Raw genomic sequence first — 22,984 nt, 5'->3', positions numbered from 1 at the left:
ACTTAATATAAATAGTTTATGTTTCTAGGGAACTTATATTTTTTCCAACTGATGAAGGTGAAACGATTATTTAGATTATTGTCACAGAGAAGGACAGTAGACGAGAGGTCATTTTCCTTCTCAACTGAAAGGAAATGGTACCCTTACATAAATAAGTATGCAAACTCCTATTGCAGCCATTTCCAGCACACGAGATTCACAGTAAAGCAGTGTGCATGTAAAGGGAAGTAACTGCATGCCATATTGGATCGCATTGTTTTCAAGTATTACGATTTTTATAATTTTTTTGCAAAATGGAAATCAAAACATGCTGCAGACTTTATGATGATGTGGCCGGTGCCTGAGAACCACTATTATTTTTTTTAGCCTTAAGCTGGCTGTTTTGGAGTTACATTGTACTTGTGAAAACCTAAATAAAAGATTTGACCTTGCATTTTGTTGCAATTTGTTTTATCTACAATCTGTACATGGTACTGACTTCAGGTTCCCAGGATTTAACCCCAAGTACAAGGCCAATGTATGGGTGTGTTGATTGGAAACTTCTGGTGTCCATTGTTGACAGTGGTTACTGCGATAACTAGATGCTCAATCCAGGTTGATATTTTGCTAAGTGACAAATGGAAGGTTGGTACACCGAGGACCGATATTAAGTATTGTGGTGCGATGTGGTTTGCTATATCTCTATTTCTGAAGATACTGACATGCAACTTCACATATTTATGGACAGTAAGGTTTGAAATCTTTCCACATGTGTTGTCAATGTAGATAGCAAACAAGGCAAATAGTTGCAGTCTGAAGCCAACCAGGCTCAGCCGCCTCCGTGGTCTAGTGGTAGAACATCCGCCCGGAGAGCAGAAGGTCTGGGGTTCGATCCCCGGCCGTGTCATACCAAAAGACGTTAAAAGATGGTACTTGTTGTTACCCTGTCTGGCGATCGGCATTAAGGGGCTAAAACAGGGACTGGTCGGCTCAGAGTCAGTTTACTGTGTCTGAGTGGGGTGTTCATGTTAAACTGCGGCATGGTGCCTCAGTGGGCTAGCACTATAAATCGGCATCAGTCCGGACTAGTACAAGCAGCCACCCACACACGTGCATGCACGTGGCTTTATAACAGATTTAAGTGCAAAAATCTTGGACACAACGTTAAACCCCATGTCACCTCGCCTCACCTCACCAACCAGACTCAAATTATAGTGTTCATGAAAGCATAACATAACACTAAATATACTAGGCTGGAAATGACATATTTTTAAATAAGATTGAAAAAGACTGATATGCACATTTAAAATGACCAATCAGCGACATTCTTACCCGGACTGCTCTTCCCTCTTTCAGCCAGTTCTCCCGGGAATGAAGCTGTGAACACAAGTCACATCAACTCTTAGATTTGATTGTTTTTTAACGCTTCACTCAGCAATATTCCAACTATATGTCAGAATCCTGTAGGAATCTTTACCAGAGAAACCAGTGAGTGATGTTATGAGCAACAACATCGGGGTAAGCTGACATGCACTCTTCTCCACTAATTCTGTATGTGAAGTATTGAGAACAGTAATGCTTGGAGTTGTTTCACATCCAGCAGCCTAAAGTGGGAGCACAGTCCAAACTGATTCAGATTGTAGACGCTCACCAGCTTGGTGAAACCCATAATAACAGACCAAGTACTGACACACACAAAGAATCATAATCAAAGCTCATCGAGGCTTCAAATCCTGTCAGCTAAGGGACATAACTCTGCAGAGCCAACTTAGATCATTGTGTCAGCCATACTCGAGGCATTTGTGAACTTCGACCCTATGTCTGCAGGATATCAGGTATCTCGGGTACTCGGGTCAGGTGGGTACTGAGAGGGACCAGGGTACCCACAGGACTACCCGGACCCGTGGTAAGTCACATGATATATTTGTTTAGTGACAAAATTTATCTAGAACTCCATGGTTACACTTCAAGGAACTAATATTGGCATTTCTTTCTGTCTATGCATGCATTCCTTCTGACTTTTATATGTTTGAATAATTTGTATTTCACCCGTCTTTGGTGGAATTAACCTGTCACCGACAGTGGGACAGGGTATTATTGGCAATTATTTGCAAGCATATGTAAAAATTCCCACAATAAAATACCAAGCTATTATTGTCATAGCTAATGTACAGCTTAGCAGAGGGGGGGCGGTGGGGTAGCCTAGTTGTTAAAGCGTTCGCTTGTCACGCCAAAGACCCGGATTGGATTCCCCACATGGGTACAATGTGTAAATGTGTAAAGCCGTGATATTGCTGGAATATTGCTGAAAGCGGGCTAAAACCATACTCACTCACTCACTCACTCACTTAGCAGAGGTGACTCGTATTTCACTGATAACAGGACCAATAAACAGGAATAGGGGTTTAATATTCAATATTACATTTAATTTAAGAGGACTTGAGGACTTAGTTTGAAATCCTAGATAAATCCTGTGCTCCCACAAAGAAGCGACAAGACACACACTACTTACAGTCTGAACACACTCTCTAGCGTAGATAGGCTCACTCCGGATGTAGCCAAGGGGGATGGAGGACTCGGGGTAGATCGCCTCGTACTTCAACAGGTGACGAGACAGTGCATACCTGATGGATACAGGAGAGACCCTCAGTGGAATATAGCACAAGAGCAAGTTTTTCTAATTTCATTTTTTTTTTTTTATCTGGTCTGAATATCAAGAGACTGTTTAGGAATTGTTGTAAGCTCCTGCTATTTTGCTTCAATGGTGGATAATACCATGTGACCATCATCAATATTGATAGTTATACTGATATTGATTATGATTGTCAACATGGATAGTAATCTCCAGACTGATCTGGTCAGGGATATTAGGCCCAAAGTCTGCAGCATATGTCAGTACATCTTCCCGCGGCAAGAGAGTTAACTGACTATAAAAGTCCAGTTTCCACCCTTGCCGAACTAGGCTGGTATAATGGAGTTACATTTTGGCTGGACTAACGAGTCTATGCATAGTCCAATCAAATTCTCGCAACGAAATTGAAATCCGGTTCGTAAACTGTCATGCAGATTTTGGTCGATTGCAGGATTTGCAAAGCATGCGCACCGCCAAGACGTAAACAGATATTTTCCAAACCTTTTTATGTTTTTAAACAAGGTGCTCACGTGATTTGATGCACTTCGCGATGTAAGACCTGTTTTATCACAATATAGATCTTAATAATCGATCAGATCATCTTGAATGGTCGCTGCCATTTTGTTAGAAACCAATGCAAGTGCTGGAATCGGATTGGTCCATAGGAGAGGCTTAGAAGAGACATAACTCATAATAACCAGTCGTGGCGCTACGATCGAGCCCAGGAATTCCAGCCTAGTTAGGCAAGGGTGGAAACTGGACTTTTAAAGTTAGTTAACTCACTTGTCTAGGGAAGATGATGTCGGTAATTGGAAATTGGAAATTTAATCTTCCAAATTTCATAACAGTAAGACAATGAGGACGAGGCTTAACGCTTAGTTGTAAAGTATTACAAAGAATGCAATGCTGAAAATACACTGGTAAAATACATCTATTCCAATATTCAGTAAAATATTGATATTTTAACCAAACATTCTTGGTGCTTAGTTTGGAATCCTAGATAAATACCTGCTGGCACTACTAGATTAGATAAGATCACAACAATATGGACAGGTTGATGTCTTGTTAGCAATGCCAGAAGCTGCTTACAGTGGGTGGTTCTTGAACTGGCCTATGCTGGTAGGCAGTGGTCTCTTCATGAGCTGAGCTGGAAGTAGAGATCAAAGTCCTGTAAGACGGCACAATAACTGGCTTCACAAATGTCACTGTGAGAACTTGATCTGGACATCACAGGACACAGGTGTTGAGGGGTGAATGTGATGTATTTAGTTTTTAATACTCATTTTATCTAGGGCCTGGATAAAATACAGAAGGTGGTGATTCACATAAACCACATTCATCTAAAACATCACCTCTCTGACTGATATCATCCATATCTCCCTAGCTCTGATATCACCCATATCTCCCTACCTCTGATATCATCCACATCTCACTATCAATGATATCATCCACATCTCCCTACTTCTGATATCATCCACATCTCACTATCAATGATATCATCCACATCTCACTATCAATGATATCATCCACATCTCACTATCAATGATATCATCCACATCACCCTACCTCTGATATCGTCCACTTCTCACTATCAATATCATCCACATCTCCCTACCCCTGATATCGTCCACATTTCCCTACCTCTGATATCTGCAATATTTCCCTACCTCTGATATCATCCACATCTCCCTACCTCTGATATCATCCACATCTCCCTACCCCTGATATCATCCACATCTCACTATCAATGATATCATCCACATCTCCCCTACCTCTGATATCATCTACATCTCCCTACCTCTGATATCTGCAATATTTCCCTACCTCTGATATCATCCACATCTCCCTACCTCTGATATCTGCAATTTTTCCCTAGCTCTGATATCATCCACATCTCACTATCAATGATATCATCCACATCCCACTACCTCTGATATCATCCACATCTCACTATCAATGATATCATCCACATCCCGCTACCTCTGATATCGCCCACATCTCACTATCAATGATATCATCCACATCTCCCTACCTCTGATATCGTTCACATCTCACTATCAATGATATTATCCACATCTCCCTACCTCTGATATCATCCACACCTGCACCTTAAAATACAGAAGGTGGTGATTCACATAAACCACATTCATCTAAAACATCACCTCTCTGACTGATATCATCCATATCTCCCTAGCTCTGATATCATCCACATCTCCCTACTTCTGATATCACCCATATCTCCCTACCTCTGATATCATCCACATCCCACTACCTCTGATATCATCCACATCTCACTATCAATGATATCATCCCTATCCCACTACCTCTGATATCATCCACATCTCACTATCAATGATATCATCCACATCTCCCTACCTCTGATATCGTCCACATCTCACTATCAATGATATTATCCACATCTCCCTACCTCTGATATCATCCACATCTCACTATCAATAATATCATCCACATCCCACTACCTCTGATATCATCCACATCTTCCTACCTTTGATATCATCCACATCTCACTATCAATGATATCATCCACATCTCACTATCTATGATATCATCCACATCTCCCTACCTCTGGTATCATCCACATCTCACAATCAATGATATCATCCACATCTCACTATCTATGATATCATCCACATCTCCCTACCTCTGATATCATCCACATCTCCTTACCCCTGATATCATCCAAGTACCCCTTCCTCTGATATCATCCATTTCCCAACCTCTGATATCATCCACATGTCCCTGATATCATCCACACATTCCTACCCCTGATATCATCTTCATCGTTATCTCCCTGCTCTGGTGCTGGGTTCTTGTAGAGCTCCAGTGTTTCATCCCACCACTCCGGATCCACTCTCAGTTTCCGAGTATGAGACATCCACTGGGAGGCATACCTGGCGGTCACGTCTCGGAGATACCCATCTACAACAAAAACAGATACCATAATAAGCGCCCCGCTCCAATAAGCGCCCAGGTCGATATTTGTTAATATATTGGCAAATGAACAATCCCAATTAGCACCCCTTCCAACTGATCAATGTACACAAGACTTATTTTTTCGCATATGATACTCACTCATGTGTTATATGCACCCTTAATTATGGGCAATTTAATTCTGGAAAAACATATCTGTCGTACATAAACATTTCAGGTTGTCAGCTCAAACCACTGTTTTTTTCCACCAAAATAATATTCTAATAAGGGCCCCCTATTCCTAATTTTGAGAGCGCCCTGGGCGCTTATTACGTCGAATACGGTATACAGGTCTGACATACATTTGATTCTGAATTTTCTGCCCAATTAAGTGAAAAGTGACAAAAAACATGCGAAAGGACAAAATGGTTACCATCAAACTCACAGTCAAATAACCTAGACACGTATATGTACCCACAGTCCATATATCATCATGGCATCCTGATAAGCAGACGAAGTGTTCATCCCCCCACCATGTCCTGTTTCAGTGAGTGAGTTTGATTTTACGCCGCTTTTAGCAATATTCCAGCAATATCACGTCAGGGGACACCAGAAATGGGCTTCACACATTGTACCCATTTCAGGAATAGAACCCGGGTCTTCGGCGTGATGAGCAAACGCTTTAACAACTAGGCTACCCGACCACCCCTGTTTCACATGATCAGCAAAGCTAGAATCATGGGAGATCTCACGGACCGCAAAACGGATAAAATAGACAAAATCAATGAAACTATCATATCACAACAATTGTCTGTGTGCTTAGCCAACAGTAAGATATACGTAAGCTTTAGCTGACATGATTATTCAAGCACCAGAAAGGTGTCACCTCTTGACTACATCTGATCATTTCGTTCATGTTACAGGCTGTGTTCTTAAATGCTTTACGACCGTCTCTGTGGTCTAGTGGTAGAGCGTCCGCCCGGAGAGCAAAAGGCCGGGGTTCGAACCCCAGCCGCGCCATACCAAAGGACGTTAAAAGATGGTACTTGTTGTTACCCTGTCTAGGGCTCAGCATTAAGGGACTAAAACAAGGACTGGTCAGCACGGAGTCAGTATACTGGGTCTGAGTGGGGTATTCATGTTAAATTACGGCATGGTATCTCAGTGGGCTAGCACTATAAATCGGCATCAGTCTGGACTAGTACAAGCAGCCACACACACACACACGTGCATGCACTTCGCAATATAAGTGCAATAATCTTTGACATGACGTTAAACCAAATTTCACCTCACCTTAAATGCTTTACTCAACAGTGACTCAGGTAGCATGGCTACTGTCTCCTTACCGGCACTGAAGGCGATCACGTAGTGAACTGGCTGGACCAGCTTGGATTCAATCTCATATGGCTTGTCCATAATATTGTGTGCACAGTCAACACCTGGTTGAAGAGAAATAACGTAAATCTACTGAAAAAATCAACTCATTCAAAAGCAACAACACACACCCTTTACCATGCCGGTGTTTTGTATGTTCTCCTTAACAGATGTACTGGAATTATTGAGCACTATTAAAGTTACATTAGTCATACATTACATCTGACTATGTTCCAGTAAATATGTAACAAATGTCATATTTGGGATAACACTTTCTGAGTAAAGTACAGATTCTCGTACTTTTTAGGGTTGAGTCCCGTCTGGGAGGCACCTAATTGCTAGCACACAAGGTCAGCGAACCCACTCAGCCACCGAGGCTTTCACAAAAAATGCAAGACAACTGGTAGTCTAGTTCACATACTTTGTGTACCCCTCTGACAAGTGTAAATTGGCATGGCTCCCATGGCCGAAAGCTATGAATACACAATGCCATTTAGAAGAAAATTTGATTTGATAAACAGGGGCATAAATGCATCTGTGAACATGGTGATAAAAGGGTTGAAAGACAGAAGTAGGGCTGGGACGAGTCCAAATTTACTACCGGCGTACCTGACCCCTATTATCTGACCCTATAACCGCTGTTGGTCTCAGAGTTGGGTAGAAAAAAGTCTGCATAGGAATTGTTTACTGGGGCCCTGGCAAAGTGAGTGAGTGAGTGAGTGAGTGAGTATGGTTTTACGCCGCTTTTAGCAATATTCCAGCAATATCACGGCTAGGAACACCAGAAATGGGCTTCACATATTGTACCCATGTCGGGAATCGAACCCGGGTCTTCAGCCTGACGAGCGAACGCTTTAACCACTAAGCTACCCGACCGCCCTGCCCTGGCAAAGAATATTTAGATACACATATATAATGGTCGGATCATTCATAATTTGCCGTCCACTGAAGCTTTATCTTTATTCAAACATATAAAAGTCAGAAGGAATGCTTGAGCTTGAATACATGTGAACATTAGCGACTTGTAGTGTAACCATGTAACCACAAATCCAGGTTTGTTTGTTTGTTTGTTTAAGGCTGCACTCAGCAATATTCCAGCTAAATGACGGCAGCATCGATCTACCCAATTGGGAAAGATGACATGCATCAACCAAGTCAGCAAGCATGACCATCCGATCCCATCAGTCGCCTCTTACGACAAGCATAGTCACCTTTTACGACAAGCATGGGTGGCTGAAGACCTATTCTACCCCGGATCTTCACGGGTCACAAATCCAGGTAATCCTATTAGACCATATGGGATCCAGGTCCTACTCAGGACCCATCCGCCCCGAGTACCCGAGTTACCCATCCTAGCCCTAGACTGAAGGTAATTAATATCTGTTATTTCCACAAACACATTTTGCTGTTATATTGCTGAATAGAAAAAACAACACAGCATGATGCAAATTATAACTGATGTTTTCACAAATTGATATCCCATTGGTAATTCCTGGTTAGAATAGATTCCCAGCAACCTATGCTTGATGTACAAGGAACAACATGGACCAGGTTGTCAGACTCGGTGATAACGTGTCATCGTACCCCGACTTCATAATATCAATCACTAGTTTGACTAGTCCAGACTTGATAATTTACAGGCCACCATCACATAGGTGGAATAATACAGTTAAACAACAAACAAACTGACAACATTCTGGTTAGGGTTAGATTTCATGGTCATCCTGCTCCTTGTGCAATCTCATTAAAATCAGATCTTAGATCGTTACCGCTAAACCAAGATCTGAGGACATCCCATTACGGGTCACGCCAGACCGACCTTACGCAAACTTTGACCGACCAATGGAATGACCAATCAGAAGGCAGCTTTCTCATGCTTTACGGCTCAAATTTCAAATTGGCGACTACGCTTCGAAACATATTTTGACAAATTCTCGATTACAAATTTGAAACCTGAACAAAAGAACATTCTGGAATGGCTAATAGATGGTCAAGATTGTATGGATTCAGTCGTTAAACTATCATTCAGAGTTAAAGTTTTCGAGGTTGCATGATTAGAAATCACATTCCGACTGTCACTTTCATAATCTGGTAAGCTATGCTCTGATTGGTCGGATGAAAGGTCGTTCTGACGTGACCCCTAATGGGATGTCCTCAGATCTTTGTTTAGTGGTAGCGAGAACTGAGGTCTGATTTTAATGAGATTGGCTTCTTGTGTTGAGTGATGTGCAGATACATTAACAGTACTTACACACCCATCTTGATTCTTTTGGCAGAAACACTTCTGTCCAGATGTCACAGCCTGAAACATCGATGCTCATCTCAACAGTTGAAAGTATAAGGCACATTTAGTTTTGTAGGGGAGTATGGGTTTCGGAGCTTTTGGGTATCTGGGTATCTGGGTTTATGGGTTTATGGGTTTATGGGTTTATGGGTTCATGGGTTTATGGGTGATCAAGGTTCATACAGATATGAAACACTAAAATTAATGGCCTTTTTTCAAGGCTATTCAAGACTTTCAACTTCCATTTTGAAGGCTTCTTTAGTTGGGTTATTAACCTAAGTCTGTCAATATTTTTTAATCCAGTTTACTATATATCAGTCGTAAGACTTTTAAAGCAGTATGAACATCACAAAGTTTCCAACAAGATTTATTTTCATAACCAAGAAATAAAATTGATCAAGTCTGTCCAGACTTCTATAGTAAATCTTAATCAGACCCGGCTTTTGAAACTGCCAGTCCTGGTGGACTGGCAACTCTAAAAATTACCAGTTCCCCCTAATTTTTGCCAGTCCCAACTTTCAACAAATAAAAAAACATATGAAGATTATTTGGTTTTAATTCTTTCAACATCATGTTCAATGCAAGGATGTCATCTCTGAAGTAACTTAGTTAGATCTAAACGTCATTCATACAAACTTCAGTCACAATTTTCTCTCTTTTTTTTTTTAATTTTGAGACAAGGCGCTACAAATGGATATTTTGATATAGAAACCCTGATGGTAGCAGACAATCTGACTTTGTTCGAAAAATGTACTCATATGAATATCACCAATGTTTTGTTCAACAAAGATTTATAAGATTTATAAGATTGATTTGTCAGTCAACAGGGACCCACAGTCACATGAATTACCAGACCAAGCCTAATTGTACTGGTAATTACCAGTAAACAGGAACGCTGTTAATACTTTCATAGTATATGTCATATTCAAGCTATCTGGGTGGTTTTCAAGACTTTTCAAGTTTGACACTAAGAATCAAGGCTTTTCAAGTGGGACCTTAAAATAGAAGGCCTTTTCAAGTCTGTAGGAACCTTGGTGTTTTCCTTCATGAACAGTGAATTGCAATGCCAAAACCACGATGCCCTCTAATAATGTGTAAGATTCCCAGGACTCTACATTGTCATGGAAACCAACCTTTATTTCCAGATCTGTTGTCACCATCCGAGTCCGAAGAGAGAATCTTCCTGTTCTTCTTCCTTCGCAACTTCTCCGAGAGGGGGCTCCGGAAAGATGTCTCTTCCTCCGTGAACTCACTCCCAGAGCTGAAGCATCAAGTGAATGTTGAACGCCACAGTCAGCAACATTCCAGTCAACACTTATGTTGCCAATCAGTACAATAAATAACAGTCAATTTGTCAACGGCTCATCACTGATACCAGAGCTCCACAAAAGTGGCCAGAAACAAGTTTCAATGAAAATTTTAAAGAAAAACTATCACAATATCACTATCCTTGCAGCTTTCATATGGAGGTTTGTATTACTGATTGGCAGAATAAATATGACCGTATACCACAGGATGGTAGGGCTGGGATGGGTAACTTGGTACTCGGGTTGGGTACTAAGTTGGACCCGAGTACCCACAGGACTACCCAGACCCGGGGTTAGTCACATGATATATTGTTTAATGACAAAAATTTGTTATAACTCCATGGTTACTCTACAAGGAACTAATGTCTGCATTTCTCTCAAACTATGCACACATTTCTTCTGACTTTTATATGCTTGAATAAAGACAAAGCTTCAGCCAACTTTAGTGCATGCATGATCAGATTATTTACATGCATCTGAAAGGTTTTGATAGGCTTCGGTAAAACAATTCCCTAATCGGACATTTTGTACCTAACTTTTGAGACCTATAGCAGGTACCCTGGTAGGGTCGGGTAATAGGGCACTGGTACCCGGGAAGTAAATTTGGACTCATCCAGGCCATAGCCTATTGTGTGTCAACAAACCCAATCATACCTCAGTTGAATGACCTCTTCCTCCATCTTCTCTTTCTTTACAGCTTTCTGCTTCCCTTTGCTTCCACGCTTTCCTTTCCTCTTCTTCATATTACATTCCTCCTCTGAGAAGCTACTGTCACGGTCACTAGGAACACTTTCTTCAAACCCGGACTCACTCGCATCCTTTTCTTCATTCATCGTTTTCTTCTCATCTCTTTTCCGTAATGTCCTCTTGGGTTTCTCTTCCGCATCAGAATCAGAATCAGAATCTTCTGAAGAATGTTTTTTCTTTGAGAGTTGTTTCCCCTTGGCAGCCTTGCCCTTCTTAGACTTGTTTTCACCTTTTTGTTTCCTGGCCTTGGTTTTAGTGTCTTTGTCCACCATTTCTGTTTTGCATTGATCTTTGGATTTAGAGTTTACTTTTCGTCCAGCAGAACTACTTTTAGAGTATTTGGGGTTGTCAGATCTTTTATTTTTTCCAGCACGCTTTTTGCCTTTTTCTGCAGTTTCTTCTTTAACCTGAGTTGTAACTGAACTGGAGGGGCTTTCTCCATTTTTGGATTCTTTCTTCACTTTAAACTGAAGATTAATATTGTCATATGAACACCATACACAGGAGATTTTAAACTGGTTACACATCAGCAACATCAAACTATGACATGCTGACAAAAGTGTTTATCAGGGTTTCTGTCCTTGACAATCATCTTCCTTGATGTTCTAGTGTACTATCTCATTCATTAAGATCAATACCTTATCTATGTTTGAGACCAGGGGACTCTTTGTAATTTGGGGGGTTCATGGCGGGAATATGGGGGTCCTTCCCAGGTTGGATTCCTGTGGCACGCTTCCCTGATTGCTTAGAACTTTATCATTGCTTTGTTTGTTTGTTGTTTAACGCCACATTCAGCATTAATTCAGCTATATGACGGCGGTCTGTCAATAATCGGGTCTGGACCAGACAATCCAGTGATTGACATTATGAGCATCGATCAACAAATTGGGATATGATGTCATGCATCAAACAAGTCAGTGAGTCTGATCACCCGATCCCATTAGACGCCTCTTACGACAAGCATAGTCGCCTTTCACAGCAAGCATGGGTTGCTGAAGACCTATTCTCTACCCCGGATCTTCACGCTATCACTGCACATGGTCATCTCAAATTAATTGCAACATTCTCAACATGTATGTGTAAAGAACGCAATGTTTTGTGTGTGGTAAATCCCTGCATGTATATCCCACATGGTCAAACAACATGACTTATGATTGGTCAACACCTACCTTATCTTCTTCGGCAAGCTTGATTCCCATTGGCTGAAGTGACATCATCAGTCGTACATCAAATCCTAGCGTCCTCAAGATAATGATGAAAATCTGGAGAGAAGTTAAATTTTGCACATTGTGACTGATTAATGATTGCATGGAGCGACTGACTGCATCTTGCCTAGCAAGGGAGTTAACTGACCATAAAAGTCCAGTTTCCATGAACTAGGCTGGAATTTCGTTCTATTTAGGCTAGACTAACGAGACTATACATAGTCCAATCATGATCACAAAACGAAATCAACATCTGGTTCCGAAACAGCATGGTGATTGCCATGCAAACTTTCACAGGATTTGCAGAGCATACATAAAGCTGACTGGGCATCAACATATTTTCCCAATCTTTTCATGTTTTTAATGAAGGTGCACAAGTGATGTACACACATGTACCCACAGTTCTATAGTTGTGTGCAGACGGGTGGCAATGTCCCTGGTAGTGTGTCACATGATTGGCAACAGTTAGCAGGGACTTAGCTAGGCATGCTCAGAGACCGATATTTCGGCCCCAAGTCAGTAGTAAATATCATTACTAAATTCTGTAAATTTAATTACAAATTTCTAAATATATTGTAACATACATAACTAATTACTAATTTATTACTACATAGAAGAAACTGACACCACGACTTATAAACAGGAAGAGACTTTAACACTTAGTTTCATATCACTGCATCAAAATACAATATTATTTTACCTCATATTTAAGAAAATAGAGACTAAAGAAAAAATCTAATGTTGAACAAAAGAACAACTTTTTCTGAGTTTGCCTAAATCGCTAGTTAGAATGTTTTGTTTGTTGTTTAACATCACACTCAGCAATATTCCAGCTATATGACGGCAGTCTGTAAATAATCGAGTCTGGACCAGACAATCCAAAGATTGACATCACGAGCATCGATCCACGCAATTGGGATACGATAACATGCATCAACCAAGTCAGCGAGCTTGACCAACCAATTCCGTTAGTCACCTTTTTTACGGCAAGCATGGGTTGCTGAAGACCTATTCTCTACCCGGATCTTCACGGGTCTCCCACAATATAGAATATGGACTATGGGCTATTGCAGGTGTGGAACTACATGGAACACACCACAACCGATATTACAGGGCAAAAAGTACATACAGATGGAATAATACTTACAATTGCAAGAATTCTGCCATCACAAATCTGGCGTGTTGAAATGGCTGCTTCTAACTGGGCTTGGTTAATCTACACGATACAAATGACAAATAAAACAACATTCAGGAGTGAATGAGTGAGTGAGTGAGTGAGTGAGAGAATGTTGTTTAGCAGCAATATTCCTGTTGTGTCACAGCAGCCTGTAAACAATAGCGTCAGAACCAAGTAAACCAGTGACTGAAAGCATGAGCAACGATCCACACATCTTCCTGAGGGAAAGGAGTTAACTGACTATAAAAACCTTGCTGAACTATGGATGAAATTATGGCATTTCTGGACTTTTACAGTCAGTTACCTCCCTTGCCTCGGGAACATGCGATCTACATCGCCAGAACAGTAACTTGCTATCAGCCAAGTGACAGACCCCAAACAACTGAGCTTGATCCTGCTTGATGACAAGTATGAGGTACAGTGGAACACCACATGGGTAACAAAACAATGATGATTATGACATTTTTCAATCTCATAACCTTTTGTTCCCATACAGTATCTTTGAGTGAGTGAGTGAGTGAGTGAGTGAGTGAGTGAGTGAGTGAGCGAGTGAGTGAGTGTTAGTTGGGTCTAATGCCGCTTTGAACAGTATTCCAGTGGGTGGTCAGGCTTGGCGACTTTGGTGAAAAACACAAAAACACAAAAACAGGTAATCAGGTGGAATCTGACATTTGAACTGACATTATAGGATCCTGGCATACCTAAGGGGCTAAACTCTGCATGGTAAATTCCCCCACCCCCATGAGGTGAGGTGAGGTGAAATTGGGTTTAACGTCGCGTCCAAGATTATTGCACTTATATAGCGACGTGCATGCACGTGTATGTGTGTGTGTGGCTGCTTGTACTAGTCCGGACTGATGCCGATTTATAGTGCTAGCTCACTGAGATACCATGCCGCAGTTTGACATGAATACCCCACTCAGACACAGTATACTGACTCCGAGCCGACCAGTCCTTGTTTTAGCCCCTTAATGCCGAGCGCCAGACAGGGTAACAACAAGTACAATCTTTTAACGTCTTTTTGTATGACGCGGCCCGGGATCGAACCCTGGACCTTCCGCTCTCCGGGCGGACGCTCTACCACAAGACCACGGAGGCGGTCCCACCCCCATGAGAATATGGTAACTTCCCTTCACAAAAAGCTGCTGACATCTGGCCTATCAAGTCAAACAAATTATATATAGTTTAAAAATGAGCGTTTCTGATTAAATGCAATGTTTTTATACTTACCTGACGCTACACAGTGATATAGGTGTAGTGTCAGGTAACATGGGTAAGGTAAAACTCGATATTTGGACACTCCTAGAAATTCTGCTGATAATACAGGATAATAAAATTGTCATCTCATAAGAATCCATTATTTTCTGGTGATGTCATATATCACAAATCCTGTGAGAATTGCCAACACCAGGCTACGTACCAATCCAGTATTGTTTTCATCACCATCGAAGTATTGAGACTTGGCCTGGAGGGGGAATTCCTCGCGGAACCACTTGACAATCTGCCTCAACCCCTCGAAGCTGCAGGACGCGACGCCATGAGTAAACCTGGCCGGGATGACCGAGATGGCCTGTGCCTCCAGCGTGTCGGCGTTGCAGATGTTGCTCTGACGGAAGCCGTGGGCCAGTAGACACAGAAGATGCACCTGTGAAGATCAAACACTGCAACTGTCACACACTGGTCAGTGGTCAAGGAGTGCTAAATAATGAATGAGTTGGTGTGTTGGGTGGCCTGAAAGGATTCAAAACTTTTTACAACTATGATGAAGTCAATGAGCATGAAATGGTGCGGACAAACCTAGAAACAATCAGGGGGAATCTGGTTTGTTGGTTGATTGTTTTAAGCCGCACTCAACAATATTCCAGATATATGACGGCGGTCTGTAAATAATCGAGTCTGGACCAGACAATTCAGTGATTCATACATGAGCATCGATCCATGCAATTGGGATCGATGACATGTATCAACCAAGTCAGCAAGCCTGACCACCCGATCCCGTTAGTCACCTTTTACGACAAGCATAGTCGCCTTTTACGGAAAGCATGGGTTGCTGAAGACCTATTCTACCCCGGATCTTCACAGGTCAGGGGGAACCTGGAATTGAAACCCACCATGGTAGATTTCAGGCACACATAAGCCTTACCCCAAACTTTGTGAACGAAAAAATATCAAACAAGCTAAGTAAGGTTTGTTTGTTGTTTAACACTGCACTCTGCAATATTCCAGCTACATGACGGAGGTCTGTAAAAATCAAGTATGGACCAGACGACCCAGTGATTGACATCATGAGCATCTAACCACACAATTGGGATACGGTGACATGTATCAACCAAGTCAGCAAGCTTGACCACCTGATCCCATTAGTCAGCTCTTAAGACAAGCATAGTCGCCTTTTACAACAAGCTTTGGTTGCTGAAGCTTTGGTTGCTGTTCTACCCCGAATCTTCACGGGTCCCTGATTAGTAAGGCCAGAGTATCAGCAACAATTCACAAAAACTACTTCACTTCAATACATACAAGTTTACCTTATGCATGTTAATTCGAACATCTTTCTGAAACCTTCTCATTGTTCGCTGAATGTAACCAAGCCAGTCAAACTTCTTCTTTTTCCTTAAAAAAACACATGCACATTAGAGGTTTGGTTTCTTTTCATTAGAAATACAACATCTAAAAACAAAAACAAAATCTGACGTGGAATAATCCCAGGGAATATAAAACATCACTAACTGATCTGGGTAATTTGGATTCGGGGACGCAATGAGACTTTTAGCATGTACAACTGTATAGCCAAATAACAAAATGGAACAGTAATCAGGTTCAAATTATATTTGGGGGCACGAGTGACCCAGTCATCTTAGGCGCATTGCAGAGTTGCGTCCCTTGGGCACGCCAGAAACCTATGATTGTGGGTTCGAATCCTGGTTCGCCCCAATTATGTTTCTAGGTTTGTCAGCACCATACCCGTGCTTGTGGGTTTCACCGAAGTGGTAAACGTTTAAGACCTGCATCACTTTGGGCTTTCCTCCCATATTAAGCTGACAAGCCATGATATAACTAGAATACTGTTCAAAGCGGTGTTAAACCCAACTCACTCACTCAAATCATATTGGCCAAACTTGCTGCCCTGTATTTTCTTGTGAGGGGAAGACAGGGTGAGTGAGTGAGTGAGGTTTTACGCCGCTTTTAGCAATATTCAAGCCAATCAAGGTGGGGACACCAGAAAATGGGCTTCACACCTTGTACCCATGTCGGGTATCAAACCTGGATCTTTGGCGTGACGAGCAAACACTTTAACCACTAGGCTACCCGACCGCCCCCTATGACAGGTAGAGGACACTCATCGGACCCAGTACTGAAGTAACATTATCAAGACAATCCTTCTACAAACATACAATGTACTTAGACAATTCCCACCAATATTGTCTTGTCAATGAATATATCAGTCTCCTTGAAGACTACACTACCTCTTCTTCCTCATGACATCAGGTGCTTCTAGTGTGATTTCCACCGGCTCTGTTGGAATCCGAGATATTAACTGGCTTCCTTTGTGATCTGAACGAAAGGAGAATTGGACATTAAGCACTGAGCATACATAAGACATGCCTAGAAATACCTAGGAATTGATTAACAGTGATAAATAACATGAAGTATAGTTAAGACAATAACTTGTTCAAAAACTTACAGCACTGTCATCTCAATCAAGTTCAACATAAACATGTTATTTGGAGTTTACACCACTTTCAGCAAAATTCCAGCAATATCACAGCACGCCAGAAACCTATGATTGTGGGTTCGAATCCCAGTTCACCCCGATTGTGTTTCTAGGTTTGTCAGCACCATACCCATGCTCATGGGTGGGTGAGTGAGCGAGGTGTCACGCCGCTTTTAGCAGTATTCCAACAATATCACGGTGAGGGACACCAGAAATGGGCTTCATACATTGTACCCGTGTCGGGAATCAAACCCGGGCCTTCGACTTGACAAGCAAAAGCCTCAATCAAAAGGCTACCAAACTACCCCAGTATGTTATGGAAAAGAATTACCTTCCACTTCCTCCCAGTCTTCACTATCTTCTTCCTCATCATCATCATCATCATCTTCGTCTTCAGTTGATGACCTTAACCCTTTGACCTTCCTCTCACCTTGACCTTCACCTGAAGCTACTGATTGAGAGCAGCTTGCACCTTCCATTCTCAACAAGATGGCCGTCACATCCCCTTTATCAATATCGTCAAGTTTGGTGGCTGAAGTGAGGTCTGCTTCAGCCTTAACTTCATCCATCTTGGAATACTTAGATTTCGCTTCTGCTGCACCTTTTCTACTCTGCCGTTTTCGGGTTCCAGGTTTGCTTTTAACATCTGAACTTGATTTACTTCTTCTCTTTGCGGATGGCGTAGTTTTGAGAGTTTTCCTTGTAATTGTAGGTTTCTTTTTACTTGTTTTAGCCTCATCCTTTTTGGATCCCACATTTTCGACATTTTCAAAGTCTGAGTCATCTGAATCACTCATCACACCAACAGGATGCAATATATCAGGTTTTGTCTCCAAGGCAACCATTTCCACTTTTATTTCCTTAATGGACTTGTCTTTTACTTCCTCAAAATCATCCTCTTCACTGTCACTTTCATTCAACGATTCATTAATAATTTCTTCTTTATTTCTTATATCTTCCTGTTTTGACTTAGTTTTGCCATCTAGTGTTAAGTCATCTTTACGCTTCAATATTTTCTTTCCTTTCTTCAAACCATCCGTGGAATCAGCATGTTTTTTAAGAATTTTCTTTGTATTTGTCACAGGTATTTTCCCCTGCGAACCTTCCAGAGTGAAATCACCACATTTAGATTTTTTTCCTTTCGAACTTTTCTGTTCACTCACAGCATTTTCTATTTCTTCTTTTCGTTTCTGTTTAGCTGATGGCACATTTTGGTTTATATTTTCTTCACTTTTCCTTTTCCTAACAGGACGTGTCTTCTTTTCATTTTGTTCTATATTTTTATTTTTATTCCCTTTTATAGATTTTTTCTGGGTACTATCTTTTTCTTCAATATCATGATTAACTAACTTCGTTTCTTTATCAGTTAGCTTTTTCACAGGTTCTCTCGTTTTTCTCTTTGGAGGCATCATAAGGCTGAAATTGTCAGAATACACAACATCACATACTACATGTATTCAACACTTGCCAAGGGCCACACCTTTCACTAAAGGTGACTATTTTGGGCCTTAGCAAATGTTGAGTAGTATATTTTGAATTATTAATTTTTAAAAATCAGACCCACTTCCATAAAACTTCACAAGGGCATGGCCATGTAGCTTTGCAGCATCTTCCCGAGACTGACTAAAAGTCCAGTTTCCTACCTTCCCGAACTAGGCTGGTATTAAAGAGTTCAGATCGTCCTGACCAGGCGCCACCATTTTGTGTGAAGCAAAGCAAGTGATACGAGAGTTGGAATCTGATTGGTCCATAGGAGAGGCTTAGAAGGGACATAACTGGTAATAGCCACTGGTGGTGCTACGATCGAGCACAGTAATTCCAACCTAGTTCGGCAAGGGTGGAAACTGATCTTTAATAGTCAGTTAACTCTCTTGCCTCGGGAAGATGCTTTGCATATACTAGTACCAGCCGTAGTCATGGTAATAGTGACAACGTATAAGGACTACCCATTAAAAGTCTGAAATTGTACTCTAACCTCTTAACATTGGATAAACTGTCTATGGTTTATGGGCGAGTGCCATTCTGCAAAGCTGTCACAATACACTTACATGATACATCACGTATCGATACACATAGTGAATCTTGAGTCAAGATCTGATACATATCAGGATAAGTTATCCACTCTGTCTTTGCAGGAAATTCTACATGTTGAGGCTGCTGCTCTCATGCAGTTGGTGTTTTGTTTGCATAGCTGGTTAATGTAGGCTGCTTCTCGTGGAATCTTACAACCAGATTAAGCACTTTTGTGCTATTACTGGTTATTAGGCATTGAAACTTGATACAGAAATTAAACATGAATCGATACATCGGTAGTTATATCATGTATCATATCGTCGGGTGTAAATTTGTGAAAGAAGGTTTCAATTTTGGTGAGACTTATCTAGGATGCTAAACTAAGTTCCTTTGGCAACCAATTTGGGAAAATTATATAAAAGTGGAATTTTCTAAAAAGTTATTATTTTCTTAACTTCAGGGATATTTAATGTTAAAGACGCATCATAGCCCAGACCAGCTTCGTTAATGTTAAAGGTTCCCTAAGGGCCAGTATATCTTTTAACACTTTGTGGGGTATGGCTATGTTTTCACTATTTTGGATTGTAGACTTTAGGGTAAATTTCTATCCCTGCCTGTTATCAGCAAAACCCTCCAATTATCACTACAATAAAATGACATGGCAAATTTGTAATCCCAATTTTGGAAATTTTACTGACATTTGAACCAAATTTCAGGCCACACTCAGCAATATTCCAGCTATACGACGGCGGTCTGTATATAATCGAGGCTGGACCAGACAATCCAGTGATTGACATCATGGGCATCGATCCACGCAATTGGGATACGATGACATGCATCAACAAAGTCAGTAATTATCAGTACACTCACTTGGAGCAAACCTGTCGCTAGTCTGTCTCACAGTCCCTGAACCATACTATTTGCCCTTCCGCTCAGCCCTAAATGAAGCAAGTCTAGATTGTCCCAAGGTTCAGGAATCTCCAATCTCACTGGTGCTCCCTTTCAATTTATATGTAGCTGCTTGTTTCTATAAAAATATATTATTTTCAGATACTAACCAGGGCCCAATTTAAATATATAAAACAGGCACCAATGCAGCCTATTATTGAAAACTGCATCCTTATATACAAAGAACTCAAATTTGTGTCCGACTAACACTTACTTTTCCACACAAAAATGATCTTTGAACACACTCAATACCTCTAAGCTTATATATCATACAACATTACTAATCCCTGTGTTATGTGTAATTTGTCATGCTTTCTTGGGCTTGAAGTTATCAAACTGAGGTACTTCAAGATTATGTGCTTTCACAGCAATACATGATTATTTTACGCAAAATCATGACACATATTTTATTTATTTAGACTAGTTTTATGCATCTGTCATGTCTATGTTTCAACTTTGATAAACTTGTACCAGGTTTCAACCTGCTTATGTCTGGTTCAAAGACGTACATCTATATACATCCTTTGGGTGGTGCAAGTACATTTTCATGTCAACATGCACTTGGTGCAAGTTGAATCAAGTTCCTCATATCGAGGCCTGCTAAGTATTACTCTAACTATCACATGAGAAAGTTGTTACACTGTTAATGTATGAAGGCTGTACTCTACTTAAAAATGTGCTGTGTCAGCAGCTAGTTTGCATTTTCGAAAATGAAAAAATATTTTGTTGTGACCAGAGACAATGGTGGAATATGTGATGGGAATATGATATCGCTATGTTCAGTACTTTTGACATGTTTCATTTTGCACCACTTCTAATGGACTTACAGTTACAGAAGATGGATGAAAACCCATGTCAAGGTAATCCAAATGTCAGACATTGATATTTGATTCATTGAAAGATTTAAACAAATATTCTTGAGTTGTGCACATTATTCGGGGCACCAGTGTTTTCGGATTCCAGCTGTCTTCATTCAGATATAGGAGGATTTAACTTGTGTTGCCAGCTTCAATGTAGGCTCAATTAAAGAGCTAATAAGCCAAAACGTTAACATGAGATAAACAACTGATTAATGCATAAATGTAAATGATCATACGGATATTCAGTGTAAATGCACTTTTTCCATCAAAACATGATGAATAAGCACCCTATATTTATCTTTACAATAGCCATTTTCCTTGTGCAAGTGGAAACTTGATATAAATTTACAGATTTGCATCAATTTACACTGGAAAAAAATGTTAATAAAATATTGCTAACACATGCATACCCTACCCAACAACTAACCCTAATGATGCTAAAGGGAGTGCCTAACCCTTAGCATTGCATAGGTGTATAGGGCAAGTGGTGCTCAACCCTTAGGATCGTGAACGGCTGTTTGATGGGAAAGGTGTACGCATAACCCTAATGAACGTAATGGGTTCCATGATCGGAAAGGGGATACAAGGGCTAAGGAAAGAGTTATGGTACCTACCCAAACCCCAACACAACTAACTGATGAGGCACGCGAGATCTGTGAAAACCACAGCCGGCAGCAATTAGCGCTTTAAAGGCCGACCCCGGTCAACTTCAATGTTGCCTCACATTGGATTCACGTTGGAAACATTCATCAAAAGAAGTGAGGAATATAATCCAAACCTAAAGATCGAATGAGGTACTTAACTGGTAACGTGTGTGTTCAGAGAGGGGATCCAAGGGCTAAGGATAGGGTTTGGAGTAACCTATACTAACCATTGCCACAAGGCAAAACTGGGTCACATTTATAATATGTCCCAAACTTTCACTACAGAACAGCTGATAAAGATTCCAATCTTTCGTGTCTCTCATTTGTAATCAGTAGCCTAGACAGGGGGAAGTATATATTTTAATACTTATATATATTATTCGTTGAAAACCATATGACAATATCTGTGATTACCTGGAAACGAGGAATACGTTTTCAAAGGCCTATTGACAGAACTACCCGCCAAACACATGGCAATGTTTATGCAATAGTTAGCCTCAAACCATATCGCCTAAAAATATAATTTCCGTCTGTTCATTCCTACGCGGTATTGAAAGAAGGACAAGCGTTTCATATTATCTATACTAAATCTAATGATAAGTTATACCTACTTAGATATGTTTTAATTTCAAAAAGAGAGTTTCTTATTCCTTTAGCATTAGAGATTATTTTATTATCGGACCTTCTCGGCTGAAGATTTTCCGCTTGAATTCATAGGAGTGACTTCCCTTTGTTGTCCTTCCCAAGCTCCTCACAGCGATATGCCGTTCGCGGAGCTCTCTATAATATCGCTGCCACCAGTCAAAGCTCCCCACTGTTATAGGTGGCTACCATGCTTGGGGTTGAACTCGCAGCCGATTGACCGTTATGTTTACAAACAAGTGATGACTGCCGTCTTTGTTTGTCAATTTGAATTTCTGTTTCATTACAACTATCATGTAATTAGTATAGTAAGAATGTAAGGGGGAAGTTGGTTGATTTTCTGTTCGTCTCCAATCTCGAACCAATCTGATTAAACAAACAAAAAGGTAATTCATGTGGGAAATATGGTCAGTCGTAAACCTTTTCAAAATTCAAGATGATGGCATTCCAAAAGACATAAACAAAAGTATAAACGTTACTACGTATGGGGTTAGAGGGCAAATTTCAAGATTCTTGTAATGGCCCGCCC

At 40.8% G+C, this 22,984-nt stretch overlaps 1 protein-coding gene across 1 annotated transcript in view; it reads right to left on the bottom strand.

Annotated features, from left to right (window-relative positions):
* Positions 1-22,316, bottom strand: part of LOC124116979 (DNA repair protein complementing XP-C cells-like) — a 32,426-nt gene extending 10,110 nt beyond the window's left edge. The window contains exons 1-15 of the mRNA XM_046478646.2: positions 22,228-22,316; positions 17,680-18,764; positions 17,101-17,188; positions 16,162-16,246; positions 15,057-15,281; positions 13,607-13,675; positions 12,424-12,516; positions 11,162-11,721; positions 10,334-10,461; positions 9,168-9,218; positions 6,889-6,981; positions 5,396-5,551; positions 3,701-3,758; positions 2,492-2,603; positions 1,312-1,356 (exon numbers count right to left, since the gene is read on the bottom strand). Of these exons, the coding sequence (XP_046334602.2) occupies positions 1,312-1,356; positions 2,492-2,603; positions 3,701-3,758; positions 5,396-5,551; positions 6,889-6,981; positions 9,168-9,218; positions 10,334-10,461; positions 11,162-11,721; positions 12,424-12,516; positions 13,607-13,675; positions 15,057-15,281; positions 16,162-16,246; positions 17,101-17,188; positions 17,680-18,760 (2,844 nt within the window). The 5' untranslated portion in view covers positions 18,761-18,764; positions 22,228-22,316. The remainder of the gene's footprint in view (positions 1-1,311; positions 1,357-2,491; positions 2,604-3,700; positions 3,759-5,395; positions 5,552-6,888; positions 6,982-9,167; positions 9,219-10,333; positions 10,462-11,161; positions 11,722-12,423; positions 12,517-13,606; positions 13,676-15,056; positions 15,282-16,161; positions 16,247-17,100; positions 17,189-17,679; positions 18,765-22,227) is intronic.
* Between the last annotated feature and the right edge of the window lie 668 nt (positions 22,317-22,984).

Source organism: Haliotis rufescens, unplaced genomic scaffold, assembly GCF_023055435.1.
Source record: "Haliotis rufescens isolate VD_foot unplaced genomic scaffold, xgHalRufe1.0.p SCAF_23, whole genome shotgun sequence".
Classification (NCBI taxonomy): domain Eukaryota; kingdom Metazoa; phylum Mollusca; class Gastropoda; order Lepetellida; family Haliotidae; genus Haliotis; species Haliotis rufescens.
Note: the sequence above shows the minus strand (reverse complement) of the source record. Positions and strands in the feature narration are given on the sequence as shown.